This window comes from Dreissena polymorpha, chromosome 4, assembly GCF_020536995.1.
Source record: "Dreissena polymorpha isolate Duluth1 chromosome 4, UMN_Dpol_1.0, whole genome shotgun sequence".
Taxonomy (NCBI): Eukaryota; Metazoa; Mollusca; class Bivalvia; order Myida; family Dreissenidae; genus Dreissena; species Dreissena polymorpha.
The window spans coordinates 21,505,117-21,521,412 of record NC_068358.1 but is presented as its reverse complement, the minus strand read 5'-3'; the positions used below and the strand labels follow the sequence as shown (position 1 = coordinate 21,521,412).

Below are 16,296 nucleotides of genomic sequence, written 5' to 3'. Positions count from 1 at the left end.
AGTTGAAATTCATATTCAAGTTTGCCTGCAATAAGTACATATTTCTTTAAAGAAAAGCACAAATTTTGCATTTTGTTTCTTCTAGTTTCAGGTAAGATCAGTTTTATTTCCCTTTTGTTTATAGAAAAAAAAATTAATGTGATATTTTTTTTTAATCTGGTTTTCCAATAATAAATAATAATTGGAAACATTCCTGAAAACTACATTTAGTGTGTATTTACGAAGTATATTCGGTGTTGTTTATTTATGCAGATTGGCCAAGTGCTAAGAAAATTGCAATTGCATTTTTGTAAACATAAGTTTGAACAAACATGTTAAATATGATTGATGAAATACTAACTGATTAAATTTCTGAATTTGATCTTAGAATAAAGGCAATTCACAAAATAATTCTGCTGGTTATAATGTAAGCAGCCTTCTATATCTGACCTATTGTTCATGACACAGTGTATGTTTCAGCAGTGGTGACCCCCACCCTCCCCCCAGTGTCACTCCCAGTGACACATCCACACAGGCTGAGATATTACACAAATACATGTGGCAGGTATGGTCATATATATTGACTTTCAATATTGTCAAATAACATTGCTTAATTATACCCCCATAAACGAAGTTTGGGGTAGTATATAGGAGTGACCTTGTCTGTCGGTTAGTCGGTCGGTATTAAGTGTCCGCTCTCTAATTCAAGTAGTTTTCATCGGATCTTCACCAAACTTGGTCAGATGTTGTATCTAGATGATGTGTAGGTCAAGTTCGAATATGGGTCATGCCGGGTTAAAAACTAGGTCACGAGGTCACTTAGTGCGTTTTAAACATTGAGCATGTTGTCTGCTCTCTAATTCAAGTAGTTTTCATCCGATCTTCACCAAACTTGGTCAGAAGTTGTATCTTGATGATGTCTAGGCCAAGTTCGAACATTGGTCATGGCAGTTCGAAAACTCGGTCATGGGGTCACTTAGTGCGTTTTAAACATTGCACATGGTGACCATTCTCTAATTCAAGTAGTTTACATCCGATCTTCACCAACCTGGTCAGAAGTTGTATCTAGATGATGTGTAGGTCAAGTTCGAACATGGGCCATGCCATGTCAAAAACTAGGTCACAGGGTCTTTTAGTGCATTTTAAAAATTGAGCATGGTGTCCCCTGTTTTTTTTTAAGACAACATGCAAAATATTCTGTGTCAATGCGGCATGTGGGGGTATTCATCACAACTGTGACAAAGCTCTAGTTTACTTTTGTCATCTACAAAAATATCAACGATGGCAAAGGCAAGAATGCAATAATTTTTTGCTCACCTGTCACACAGTGACACGGTGAGCTTATGTGATCGTGTGATGTCTGGCTTCTGTCATTCATGTGTGCGTCTGTCATCAATTTGTTTGTGTAGACAGTAGAGATCACAGTTTTCAACCAATCTTTAAAGGTCAAATAATAGAGAAACCTTGTGCAGACAATATAGGTCACAGTTTTCATCCAATCTTTATGAAATTTGGTAAGAATGTTTATCTTGATAAAATCTGGGTTGGGATTGTATTTGGGTCATCTGGGGTCAAAAACTAGGTCACTAGGTCAAATAATAGAAAAAGCTTGTGTAGACAATAGAGGTCACAGTTTTCATCCAATCTTTATGCAATTTGGTCAGAATGTTTATCTTGATGAAATCTGGATTGAAATTGTTTTTGGTCATCTGGGTTCAGAAAATAGGTCACTAGGTCAAATCATAGAAAAATCTTGTGTAGACAATAGAGGTCACAGTTTTCATCAAATCTTAATGAAATGTGGTAAGCATGTTTGTCTTGTTAAAATCTGGGTTGGGATCGAATTTGGGTCATCTAGGGTCAAAAACTAAGTCACTAGGTCAAAGTTAAAAAAACACAACTTGTGTAGACAGTAGAGGTCACAGCTTTTATCCAATCTTAATAAAATTTGGCCAGAATGTTAATCTTGATGAAATCTGGGTTGGGATTGTATTTGGGTCATCTGGGGTCAAACACTAGGTCACTAGGTCAAATCATAGAAAAACCTTGTGAAGACAATAGAGGTCATAGTTTTCATCTGATCTTAATGAAATATTGTCAGAATGTTTATCTTGAAAATATCTGATTTTGGATCGTATATGGGTCATCTGGGGTCAAAAATTAGGTCACCGGGCCAATTCTAGTAAAAGATGTGTAGATAAAAGAGGTCAATGAAATTTTGTCAGAATGAATTAATAAATGAAATCTGGCTTGGGATTGTATATGGGTCATCTGGGGTCATAAAGTAGGTCATCTGGTCAAATCATAGTAAGACTTCCTGTAGACGATATAGGTCACAGTTTATCAGATTTTTATTAAATTTTGTCAGAATGTTTATCTTGATTGAATCTGGGTTGGGATAATATATAATTCAACTCAATTCCTTAAAATGTACTTGTGCACTTTGATGACCTTCAATTTTTGACCACTTGTGCAACTTAATTTATTGATATGAACTATATGAGTTATCAAGTTGATAAAGGAATTATTTTTACTATATGTTCTGCCCATTTGTACGTCATGATATAGCTAGCCATAGTCTGATAGAATTTAAGTTGATGTAGCAAGGTTAGTCAGGTGAGCGATTCAGGGCCATCATGGCCCTCTTGTTCATAATTGTTGGTCTTTTGAATAACGTAATACATATATTTGTAAATAAATACACTTTTTAACTCACCTGAGAACAACGTGCTCATGGTGAGCTTTTCTGATCACCTTTTGTCCGTCTTGCGTCCTGCATCATCAACATTTGCCTTGTTAACTCTCGAGAGGCCACATTTATTGTCTAATCTTCTTGAAATTTTGTCAGAATATTGTCCTCCATGATATCTTAAAAGAGTTCGAAAATGGTTACGTCTGCTTGAAAAACATGGCTGCCAAGGGGCGGGGCATTTTTCCTTATCTGGCTATATATGGCAATAGTAAAATCTTGTTAACACTCTAGAGGCCACATTTATTGTCTGATCTTCATGAAACTTCATCAGAAGATTCATCCCAATAATATCTTGGACGAGTTCGAAAATGATGCCGGTTGGCTGAAAAACATGGTCGCCAGGGGGCGGAGCATTTTTCCTTATATGGCTATGATAAAACCTTGTTAAACTATATAGGACACATTTATTTTTCAGACCTTCATGAAACTTGCTCAAAAGATTTTTCCCAACGATAGCTTGGATGAGTTCAAAAATGGTAACCTTTGCTTGAAAAACACGGCTGCCAGGGGGCGGGGCATTTTTTCTTATATGGCTATAGTAAAATCTTGTTAACATTCTAGAGGCCACATTTATTGTTCAATCTTCATGAAACTTGGTCAGAAGATTCATCCCAATAATATCTTGGAAGAGAACAAAAATGATGCCGGTTGGTTGAAGAACATGGCTGCCAGGGGGTGGGGCATTTTTCTTTATATGGCTATAGTAAAACCTTGTTAACACTCTAGAGGTCACATTTATTTTCTGATCTTCATGAAACTTGGTCAGAAGATTTGTCCCAATAATATCTTGTTATCTTAGGTTAGCGACTTTGGCCTTTCAGGCCCTCTTGTTTTAATTTGTTACCTCATAGCATTGGCCTAAAAAATTATATCGGCATAGCTAGTAGAAATAGCTGTCTTTTGTACTAGTTATTCGAAGAAGAGGGGGTATATTGTTTTGCTCATGTCGGTCGGTCGGTCCGTCTGTCGGTCAGTCCATCCGTTGGTCCGTCCACCAGATGATTTCTGGATGATAACTCAAAAACGCTTAGGCCTAGGATCATAAAACTTCATAGGTACATTGATTATGACTGGCAGATGACTCCTATGGATTTTCAGGTCACTAGGTCAAAAGTCAAGATCACAGTGACTCGAAATAGTTAAATGGTTTCCAGATGATAACTCAAGAATGCTTAGGCCTAGGATCATGAAACTTAATGGGTACATTGATCATGACTGGCAGATGACTCGTTTTGATTTTCAGGTCACTAGGTCAAAGGTCAAGGTCACAGTGACTTGAAATAGTAAAATGGTGTCCGGATGATAACTCAAGAATGCTTATGCCTAGGATCATGAAACTTCATAGGTACATTGATCATGACTGGCAAATGACCCCTATTGATTTTCAGGTCACTATGTCAAAGGTCAAGGTCACAGTTACTCGAAACAGTAAAATAATTTCCAGATGATAACTCAAGAATGCTTACGCCTAGGATCATGAAACTTCATAGGTACATTGATCATGACTGGCAAATGACCCCTATTGATTTTTAGGTCACTATGTCAAAGGTCAAGGTCACAGTTACTTGAAACAGTAAAATGGTTTCCGGATGATAACTCAAGAATGCTAACGCCTAGGATCATGAAAATTCATAGGCACATTGATCATGACTGGCAGATGGCCCCTATTAATTTTCAGGTCACAAGGCCAAAGGTCAAGGTCACAGTTACTCGAAACAGTAAAATGGTTTTCTGATGATAACTCAAGAATAAATATGCCTTCAGAGGCTATGAATACAGATTGTGTAAATCCAGCCTAGACACATCATATTCCATAATATTATAATTCAGAAAATTACATCATAGAAGTATATGTATGTTTGACATAATTTCATTTTTATAAAAAAGTTACATATAGCATAGTATAATCTGGCATTACTCTTTCCACGTATATGGACTTTTTCTTTGTAAAAAGTTGCTTCTTAAAGAAAATCCAGTCAAGAAAGAAAGTTTCATCTTAGATTAGTCTGTTCAAAAGTTAGTTTACACACATTTGTTAAGTCAGTTTTTCCCAGAGAGGGACTCATAGGCTTTCCAATAGACCATCTCATTCACACTTTGTTATATTGAGTCTCATACAATAGAACATGCACTGATTTTAAAACTATTATCAATATGCTCTGATGATTGCCAGGATAACAAAGTACTGACAAAGGTGAAATATGCTACACAGGCTGATCACAGGCTTAAAGTGGATTTATGCTTTGTGAGATGTCATTTATTCAGAAAATTCCATGCATTAAGCCTGTTTTCCCATGACAGGTATCAAAGTCAAAATTATTTTCAGCTGAAGACCAAGTTAAAGATAGATGAACTTGTACAGTTTTCTGACATGTGGAAGAACTGGAACTTTGCGAAGTCAAAATTACTGGAGTTTTGTGAAAGCCTGTACACCTTGTTTGGGCTAGAGAGAACTTATCTGTTGTCTGGTAAGAATTATGACCTCTTTTTTGTGTATTGTCAGATACTCCAGTAGTTCAACATAATTTGAGATGTACTTTAAATGTTGGGCTTGATTCTGTTTCAGACTTTTATGTAAATAATTTATGAATGGTCTGAAACAGAATCAAGCCCAACATTAAAATTAAATATGGACATATTCAATGACATTCTGTAATTCTTAAAACATCAAGCTAATCCTCATTCCTACCTGCCAAATGTGTCGATATAATCAATGACATTTTGTTGACATTAAAACTGCAGGTCTTTTACCATTCATACCTGCCAAGGATGTGGACATATTCAACGATTTTCTCCAGAAACATGAGATCAGTCTTCCTAGACATGGACATGGAACTCTCAGCAGTCTAAATGGATATCCTGCTTTCTATACGTGAGTTGTCCACTTTCAGTTTTTTTTAGCTCACCTGATTGCTCAGGTGAGCTTTTGTGACCGGTCTTTGTCCGTCGTCTGTCCGTCCGTCGGTCTGTTAACATTTGTTTGTAAACACTCTAGAGGCCACATTTATTGTCCGATCTTGGTCAGAAGCTTCGTCCCAATGAAATCTCGGTCGAGTTCGAAACTGGGTCATGCTGGGTCAAAAACTAGGTTACTAGGTCAAAAAAAAGAAAAACCTTGTGAACACTGTTGAAGTCACATTTGATACCCAATCTTCATGTAACTTTGTCAAAATGTTTGTCAAAATTATATGTTGGTTGAGTTCAAAAATGGTTCCGGTCCGTTGAAAAACATGGCCCCCAGGGGGGGCGGGGCTGTATTCCTAATAAGGCTATTGAGAAACCTTGTGAACACTCTAGAAGTCACAATTTTTTCCCAACCATCATGAAACTTGGTCAAAACATTGGTTTCATTGATATCTCGGACGAGTTCGAAAATGGTCCAGATCGGTGAAAAAACATGGCCGCCAGGGGGCGGGGCAGTTTTCCTTATATGGCTATAGTAAAACCTTGTAAACACTCTAGAGGCCACATTTATTGTCCAATCTTCATGAAATTCTGTCAGATGATTGGTCTGTATGATATCTTGGATGAGTTCCAAAATGGTTACGTTTGCTTAAAAAACATAATTGCCAAGGCGCGGGGCATTTTTCCTTATATGGCTATATATATGGCTATAGTAAAATATTGTGAACACATTTACAGGCCACATTTACAGTCCAACCTGTACCTACAACCACCTTTTAATAGCGACCAACAGTCAATAACGACCACATCGATTTCCTCCCGAACGATTTCACTATATATTGAACCTGCGAATAAAGCCCACCTGTGAACAAAGACCGCCCTTTTACATTCCCAAAAGTCCATTTTGATAGCCTACAACGATCACTGCAATCCTAAAAATCAACGATGTCGCAACTTTAAAAAAACATGCCGCCATGACGCTGTGTAGTCACATGATACACATCTTACCAGTGGATTTGTCGGTCGCTATGGAGATATTGGCAAAACACAGTTTATCGCACTCGATAGCAGATGTTTATTTAACACACCTTGCTAATTCGCCTGCTTCTTTCATGCATTTGACAGTTTGTCAAAAGTGTTAACATTTGCCTTTGTATTTAAGGTAGTGCACCACTAATGGGCACATATCCAAATATAATCTAATTAATTATTTTCTTAATCAGCATCATTTCACTGAACTACATGCAAATTTGTAGGTAGGCTTTCCATGCTTTTTAAAAAAATATACCGATTTTTTCAAAACCACCCCCACGCTCGGCTTTTGTCCAGTTTATTTTCACCCCTGGGGTATATAAAAGTTCCATAATTCATTCAAATTTCCAAATATGGGCATGCAGTTGGTGTGTACAGATGCTGTAAAGGTGTTTAAAGTTTAAACAAGATGAAAGAAGTATTCTTTTACAGATATTTATTTTTTACAAATTTTTATTTATGGAAGACCACCATGAAATGTAAGTGATTTCAGCAAAGTAAAAATTGGGTCGGTTAAAAACAAAGTGTCATAAAATTCAAAATAGTATCATTTAAGTCATATTTTAAACTTAGTTTTTATAGAAACACTATATACAGCAAAAATACCAAGAACTAGACAGATTTACCGTTTACTTTTTTAAATAAAAATAAAAATGCAACATGCATGGTTCGTATTTTTAACAGTAAATCACCCAATTTCGCCATAACGTTGTTTTAATTTTAATAATTGAAAAATGTGCATAAAAATTGCAACATATTTAACAATAAATATAGCTTATATGCCATATTAAATCAAATTACGTTTGAAAATAAATAAAACGCGTCGCAAAAAAGTAAACGTCGTCGGCAGGATTCGAACCTGCGCGGGAATATCCCAAAAGATTTCTAGTCTATCGCCTTAACCACTAGGCTACGGCACCTAATAGTAGGCTCTTCAACCTTCGAAGAAATCGCGGGAAATCATTAGAGGTGCACTACCTTAAGTGACTCGCGATTAATGTACTAATTGCCGAAAATATCAAAGTTTGGGGCTTTCATCAACTCATTAAGGAAATTAACTGTTTCATATCCATTACGATGCCTTAAACACAAACATTTTGATAGTCATTTCTTTCTTAAAGTGATATTATGGGCATTTTTCACTGTTGAATTGAGCTGAAAAGAATTAACAGGTCAAATTAGTTAGCTTAAATGTGGTTACTGACCAATTATCTGTAACTCATCTTGCTACCAATTGTTTATAAAAAAAATATTATATTCGATATTTTACATGACTCACCCAGTCCTCTAAGCCGAAATGATCCGTAAAACAAAATAGTGTCTTTGTGTCGTATGAACGAATCTGCACTAAAACTCAATTTAGATTCACATCGTTAATCGAATCATTTCTGTCGTCAGATGGACATAATAAATATAAAAACAAAAACTGTGTTTTCAATTCTTTATTTCAATATACATGCATAAATAGTCAAACATTTAAACAATAGAGCACATACATAGATAATGTACCTGTTAAAAAACTACTAGCATATTTTTCGAAGTTTCAATCGACCCTGCGAATAAAGACCACCTGTGAACAAAGACCACAACGACCAAATCCCTTGAGTGGTCTTTATTGACAGGCTAGATTGAATTGTCCAATCTTCATGAAATTTGGTCAGAAGATTGGTCTCAATAATATCTTGGATGAGTTCGAAAATGGTTACGTTTGCTTGAAAAACATGGCTGCCAAGGGGCGGGGCATTTTTCCTTATATGGCTATAGTAAAATCTTGTTAACACTCTAGAGGCAACTTTTATTGTCCGATCTTCATGAAACTTGGTCAGAAGATTCATCCCAACAATAGCTTAGCAAAAATGATAACGGTGGGTTGAAAACATCTCAGGGGGCTTGGCATTTTTCCTTATATGGCTATAGTAAAACCTTGTTAACACTCTAGAGGCCACATTATTTTCCAATCTTCATGAAACTTGGTGAGAAGATTTGTCCTAATAATATCTTGGATTAGTTCGAAAATGGTTTTGGTTGCTTAAAAAACATGGTCACCAGGGGGCGGGGCATTTTTCCTAATATGGCTATGTATCATGCTTTTGTAAAACCTTGTTAACACTCTAGAGGCCACATTTATTGTCCTATCATCATGAAACTTGGTAAGATAATTTGTCCCAATGATATCTTGGATGAGTTCGAAAATGGTTCCGGTTGGTAGAAAAACATGGCCGCCATGGGGGCGTGGCATTTTTTCTTATATAGCTATAGTTAAACCTTGTTAACACTCTAGAAGCCGTATTTATTGTAAGATCATCATGAAACTTTGTCAGAAGATTTGTCCCAATGATATTTTGGACAAGTTCGAAAATGGTTCAAGTTGCTTGAAAAACATGGCCACCAGTGCCCGGGTATTTTTCCATATATGGACTTATGAATCTTCATGAAACTTTGTCAGTATATTTGTTTAAATGATATCTTGGATGTGTATGAAAATGGTTCTGATCTGTTGAAAAACGTGGCTGCCAGGGTGTTCACTAGTCACGAAAGTTGGTAAGAACATTTTGTTCTAATGACATCTTGGGCTGCACAGAACAGGTCAGTTCCTATTGTTTGCATCATATACCCTACAAGTTAGATATAAGCAAATTGCCCCAAAACAATTATTTGATACATTATGATGCAATTTACACTGTTAACTACCAGGTAATAACTTTTAAACTGTTTAACTGTAACCTTTTTTCAAAATATTGCTTAATACTGTGTGATTTTCAAGTATGTTAATTAAAAATAAATAAAAACAAGTTAACAATGTTTTGAAACAAACTGATAATATGAACTTTTTTATTCCTTTAAAAACATGATTTCTTTCAGGAGTTCAATAAGTGATATGTCCATCAACAGCAACACGACAATGAATGACGCTGACCTTGATTCCAGTGACCGTGACTATAACGAGCTGGACAACATGGGCAAAAAGTTTGAGAGTATTGAGCTCAGTGTGGGTGACACAGCCCAGACCTACTTTCCACAGGCTGGAAGCAGGAATGGCAAGGTTTGAGGCAGCCTTGAGGGTTAAGGCTGTGGTATACCAGTTTGAGGCAGCCTTGAGGGGTGACTGTGGTATACCAAGGTGCCTTATATTGCGGCTCTATGCAGTGTGGAATGGAGGATATTGTTTGAATATATCATTATATGTGATGCCCTGGACGGTAAGGAAGATGTCCTGAACAGAACAGGATAGTCACAGAGGAAAAAAAGAAGAAAAAACACATGTTTTTTTTAGAAGACTTCATAAAAGAATTTTAACAATTGAAAGAATAAAAGAAGAAAAAAAATATGACTCTCTTAATCCAGTTATAGAGGAAAGAGTATTTGCATAAATACATAAAAGACCTATTGTACAAAGTAAAATGCAGTAAGTGGCAAAACTCGATGAATTATGTAAAACTATATGGATTACCATTCTAGTCCAGTACCGTAATTACTCTAAGTTTTCGGACACTTAAAATTAATTTAAAAAATGTTGTGTCTGAAAATTAAGATACGAAAAATATTCAAAAATTACGAGTGTCCGAAAATTTAGAGACATAGATGTTACGGTTGTTTGTCAATTTACTGAAAATGGTAATCTACCCAATAACGCAATTGTAATGGTTCATTGCCCTCAGGGCATTCTATGCCAGGAGTCATTAATTATGGACAAAAATCAGTATGTCCGAAAATATAGTCATGAAAAATAATTATTTTGGCTAAAAAAGAGGGTGTCCGAAAACTTAGTGTCCGAAAACTTAGAGTAATTACGGTATATAAATTTGAAGCACATGTTTCAGATGTGGCATAGCATGCATAGTTTACTTCTTTACATTAAATGTTAGAAATTGCAGAAATGTTTGCAACATAGGTCAAATGTTTGCTTTGGAAACTAAATTTGGAAATTCAAACAATCAATAATGTACACATGACATGACAACATTTCTTATCATGTATTTTGTCAACACTTACAAATATGTGGCCCATCAGTCCATCATATTTAATGCAAACAGATAAGAGCCAATCGAAAAAATGAACGTACGAAGACAATATCATTTAAGTAAATAGATCTTTATTTTAAGACATACATGTATGTTGGTTTTAGTGTATAACTGTATCTTATTTCATAATTTGTTATTAAAAAATGATTGTAATATATTTATATTTATTATGCCCCCCTTCGAAGAAGAGGGGGTATATTGCTTTGCTCATGTCGGTCTGTCGGACTGTCTGTCGGTCGGTCTGTCCGTCCACCAGGTGGTTGTCAGACGATAACTCAAGAACGCTTGGGCCTAGGATCATGAAACTTCATAGGTACATTGATCATGACTCGCAGATGACCCCTATTGATTTTGAGGTCACTAGGTCAAAGGTCAAGGTCACGGTGACCTGAAATAGTAAAATGGTTTTTGAATGATAACTCAAGAACGCATACGCCTAGGATCATGAAACTTCATGGGTAGATTGATCATGACTTGCCGATGACCCCTATTGATTTTGAGGTCACTAGGTCAAAGGTCAAGGTCACGGTGACCCGAAATAGTAAAATGGTTTCCGGATGATAACTCAAGAAGCATACACCTAGGATCATGAAACTTCATGGGTAGATTGATCATGACTTGAAGATGACCCCTATTGATTTTGAGGTCACTAGGACAAAGGTCAAGGTCACAGTGACCCGAAATAGTAAAATGGTTTTCGGATGATAACTCGAGAACGCATACGCCTAGGATCATGAAACTTCATAGATAGATTGATCATGACTTGCAGATGACCCCTATTGATTTTGAGGTCACAAGGTCAAAGGTCAAGGTCACGGTGACCCGAAATAGTAAAATGATTTTCGGATGATAACTCAAGAACGCTTTTGCCTAGGATCATGACACTTCATAGGTACATTGATCGTGACCCGCAGATGACCCCTATTGATTTTCAGGTCACTAGGTCAAAGGTCAAGGTCACAGTGACAAAAATCGTATTCACACAATGGCTGCCACTACAACGGACAGCCCATATGGGGGGCATGCATGTTTTACAAACAGCCCTTGTTTATAATTATGTATAAAAGTACGATGGGTATAATGTGTTATAATCTGTGCATTTTTGTAGCTATATTAGAGTTTTATTGTTTTTTTTACTGCATTTGTTGGTAAACACATGTTTGTGAATATTTTGCATATGTTAACATTTGTTAAGATATGTTAGTAAGACTGTTAGACAGATGTTATTGTTGGAAAAATATTTTTGTTATATTTTCAACAAATATTTAAAAAAATTACGTTTTAATTGTGTTTTGTATTTTTGTCACAAATAAAGTTATGTATTTCACTTAAAGGCATTTTATAAAAGTAATTATGTTGGCACTAAATGATCAACAACAATTAATCGTGTTGCAGCCAATTATACCATTCAGTTTAGACAAGTTTCATACCACTTTTAGACACGGCCTAATCAACATCATCCATTGTGCTTTCATAAAAATCACTGAAACTGGTTTAAATCCTATCATTTGATACAGTGCATGTGTGTATTATGATTGGTTGTCACATTTTATGTTGTTATTTTATCTTTTGTCTAAATGTTTCTCACCTGTGCATGAAGTGTTCATTGTGAGCTTATTTGGTCACCCTTAGTGAAAGGTCCATGGTTGTGCACGAGTGCGTCGTCAGTGGTGTGTTTTCAACTGTTTGGTCCTTACGTAAATAGAGCTTCTTTTTTATTGAATCATAACGAAACTTGCTCAGAATGTTTATCTTGAAAATGTCAAGGCTGGGGTCGAATCCAGGTTACATGCATGCAACCAAAAACTAGGTCACAAGATCAATTGCTTCACAATATCTAGTTGGAATTTGAAACTGGGTCAGATGCTTCAAAAACAAGGTCACTAGGTTAATACTTAGAAAAAAACTTACCGCTTTAGAGGCCACATAAATGACTGGTGATCAAAATGGTTATCTTTAAAACATCTTGGTTGAGTTCCAATCAGGGTCAACTATTCTTAGGACTTGGTCGAGAGATCTTATCTTAGAAAAACCATGTTATCACTTTTCATGTCATATTTATGACTAAATCTTTATGAAACTTGGTATCTTGTTAATGTGCATCAAGGAACTATGTTGTTAGGTCCAAGCTTAGAAAATCTTAGATCTTACTGCTCTAGAAGACACATTTGTGACTCAATCTCTATCATATCTAAACTGGGCTTGATTGTGGTTAACGTGTATAAAAACTAGGTCACCAGGTCAAATTTTACAAAAACTTGTCACCAACCTAGCAACCATACGTAGGACTCAAACTTAGACGAAATGTGGTCTGAAAGTTTATCTTGGCTATATCTAGGTTGATTATGAATCTGGGTCATTTGCATCCAAGAAATGGATCAACTGATGAAATTTACAAAAGTCCTAGCTACTTCTTTAGCTTTAACAAATATGCTACCACTCTATAGCCCACATTTTTTACTCAATCTTGATGAGACTTTGTCAGAATTTTTATCTTTATAATGCCTTGTCCATTGTCCAAGTTTGCCAATGGATTATGTGCTTTTTCAAATTAAGTCAACAGGTCGAATCTTTAAAAAAAACTTGTCACCACTCTAGATGCAACATTTATTACTCAATATTGATGCAACTTTGTAAGAATATTTATTTTTCTGAACAATTTCTTGTCTAAGTTTGAATCTGGGTCAAGTGCTTCCAAAAAGAAAATAACCTGGTCAAATATTGAAAATAACCTGGTCAAATATTGAAAATAACCTGGTCAAATATTGAAAATAACCTGGTCAAATATTGAAAAAAACATGTTACCACTGACAAGGTCACATTTATGATTAAAAAATGATGAAAATGAGTGAAAATGCTTATATTCTTTTATTAAAAGTTTTTTCAAATTGACACACTTTAAGTTATGTAAATCATGTGATAGTTATTAATTGTGCAAAACATAATTTAAGACAATAAAGTAGCAGTTATCAATCGAAAGGCAACTGTTATTTATCAGTAAAAATTTAGATGTAACAGGCTGTAGAAATATTTTAAACACAATTATTCAAAGGTCATAATAAATTAAAATACAACTATATTTATTTTATTATCATTTATTCATGAAATCTCCACTGTTTGTAAAAAGCTGGAGAAATAGTTCATAAAAATGAATTTTCCATGTCAGCAGTTTTGTGCTGTGTTTCATTTCATATCATCGAAACTCTGCTGCAACTGACGGAATGGTGAAACATGTAATACAAATGACATGTTTTTATGTGAGCAGTTATTTGTGTTGTCATAAATAGAAAAAATATTATAAGATTAGATTATACATGTGCATTGTCTGTGATGCAGAATGCAAAGAAGAGCCCATTTATCTTTGAGGTTTATTATGAACCCACAATTAATAAGTATTGTTTCAATGTTGTATTATTACTCTTTGTCCGCAAGGACATTACATTTGATTTTGAAGAAATCATCAATTTGTTTGCTATAAAATACTCCAGTGGAGTGTTTCCAAATAGTCACTTTCCCATGATTTATTATAGCATTGAGTGAATATGTCACAGCATGCAGTGTTATATTCTTGTATCATGTATCTGACAAAATCAGTATAAATGTTGTATTAAGTTGGTCGTTGCATATTGGATAGGTTGTCCGCCTAGCGACCAGGTTTGTGAAGTGTTCGATTCCAACTGAACACACCGGTTCAAGTATTCACGTCATTATATGTAAACATGGCTAAACCGGGTAAGTCATAGTGAAAATATGATAATGAAAGACCTGGATTTGCGGCATTTAAATCATCACAATAACCGTTTTGTTTTGCATTTTAGCAGACAGTAATTACATAAATGTTATTTTCAATGTTAAGTTTTACGAAAAGCCGACGTTATTATAATTTTGTTCGCTACTAAAGTTATGACATATATCTCAACATTACTCAACTGCGGCACAAAATACCAAATCGTATTGCGGGTACCATAATAATAATTACGGGTTTTCCATCGATGGCACTTGATTATCGTGTTGCACGCTTACTAGAATTTGCCCCATATTGTAAGTACCATCAAAGAATTATTTGATTGCTAAACGCTGGGTTCATATGGTGTTGGCATTTACAGTTGAGAATATTTTTTTCGCAGACGCTCATTGACATGCGGTGAGCCTATGGCGGGAAGCGCAATTGAAATACCTTGATTTCTTATATGTCGATATATATTTTAAATGCCAGTCAAAAGCCTTGATTCCATGCTTCAAGTAGACAACGGAAGTCGTAAGTATGTTAAAATGACCAAATGTAACTGTTTAACAATTTGAATTGAGATGCTGATGTTGGATTATTTTTCCTTTCAGATGATGTATATTTGTGTGATTCTAGGTTGTAATAAATAATTCTGAAACATTTATGCAGTATACTGTTACATTATTGTAAACGTTATTATATAATGTTGGTTATCTGGTTTATCAAGTGGAAAACAATCTTATTTATATAAAAATAAAGCTTATTAAGACTTATGAAGGTACTTATTGTTTTTTTAATATGTATTAAAAAAAAATACTTCTCAAAGTAATAAAAATATAGTCAATGCGTTTATTCATTAATGTCGTAAGGTTCCGTAAAATGATTGTCCTTATTAATAAAGTTGGAATTACCTGCGGTTTTCACACCGCAATAAAGTGGCGACAACTTTTTGGGGCCAGTTCCACGCACGGAGTCAGCAAAAGGCACAGGTACTATGACCAAAATGCTCAGCAAAAAAAAAACCAACAAGTTTTTTATGGACAAGCGAAAAAATTGCATACCTTTTGAACCAGTTAAGATATTTTTTAAATTCAAACTAATTTAAAAACTGCACATCAAGACCTACAGTCTGATTATGATCATTTTGCACATCAACATGTTTGAAATCAAGCAGTGTTCTTGCTTATTAAAAAGAACTTCATACCGTAACATTTTTAAAATGAGTGCATATTTGGTCACCCATCTTTTTTTTTCCGTCCTCTTACCCGACACTTTTAGAAGAAAAATCCGAAAATCATTTAATTAAAAAATTCTGGCCTAAAGCATGCATTTCTACGTTTGACATAAATGTGAGCTGTACTTATAACTACCAAAACATTACACAAATTATCTCGTAATGTGGCAATCTCACCAATCAACTTCAAAGGCAGCATGATATAAAGAGTTATACTACCGATCCTTCCACAGACAAATATATGTACAACTTCAATGCAATCAGTCTATCATGATTAATTGTGAAATACCAACTAATTCAGCCTTAGCGTAAACAAGTATAGCTACAGTGTAGTCACGGGATTGTAAAACCTGCTTTTCTTAGAATAGTTGCTAATCGCTAAAAGCGTCTAATTGCTATGCGAGATTTGTTTATCTGCAGCTTCAATTGTTTACAAATTGCTAAATTAATTTGTGAAACATGCAATTTCCTTGATTTCTCATCGATGTCTTATCCTTTAACACTTTCATCCGCAACCATGTGTATGATAACTTTGTTCATACCTATTCGTTTATATCGACCTGGTACAAAGGAATCTGATATATTTTTATACCAGGTTTGTTGGCTCTTATATCAGTAAATGTATGGAGATGAAACATATAACTCG

At 35.1% G+C, this 16,296-nt stretch overlaps 1 protein-coding gene across 3 annotated transcripts in view; it reads left to right on the top strand.

Moving 5' to 3' along the window:
* Positions 1-15,189, top strand: part of LOC127877880 (cerebral cavernous malformations protein 2 homolog) — a 33,719-nt gene extending 18,530 nt beyond the window's left edge. For 2 of the 3 annotated variants that reach the window (XM_052424194.1, XM_052424195.1), the window contains exons 9-12: positions 460-544; positions 5,058-5,199; positions 5,474-5,603; positions 9,530-15,189. In XM_052424194.1, coding sequence (XP_052280154.1) covers positions 460-544; positions 5,058-5,199; positions 5,474-5,603; positions 9,530-9,716 — 544 coding nt within the window. In that variant the 3' untranslated portion in view covers positions 9,717-15,189. The remainder of the gene's footprint in view (positions 1-459; positions 545-5,057; positions 5,200-5,473; positions 5,604-9,529) is intronic. The other variant, XM_052424196.1, reaches the window with a different exon arrangement.
* Positions 15,190-16,296: the final 1,107 nt, after the last annotated feature.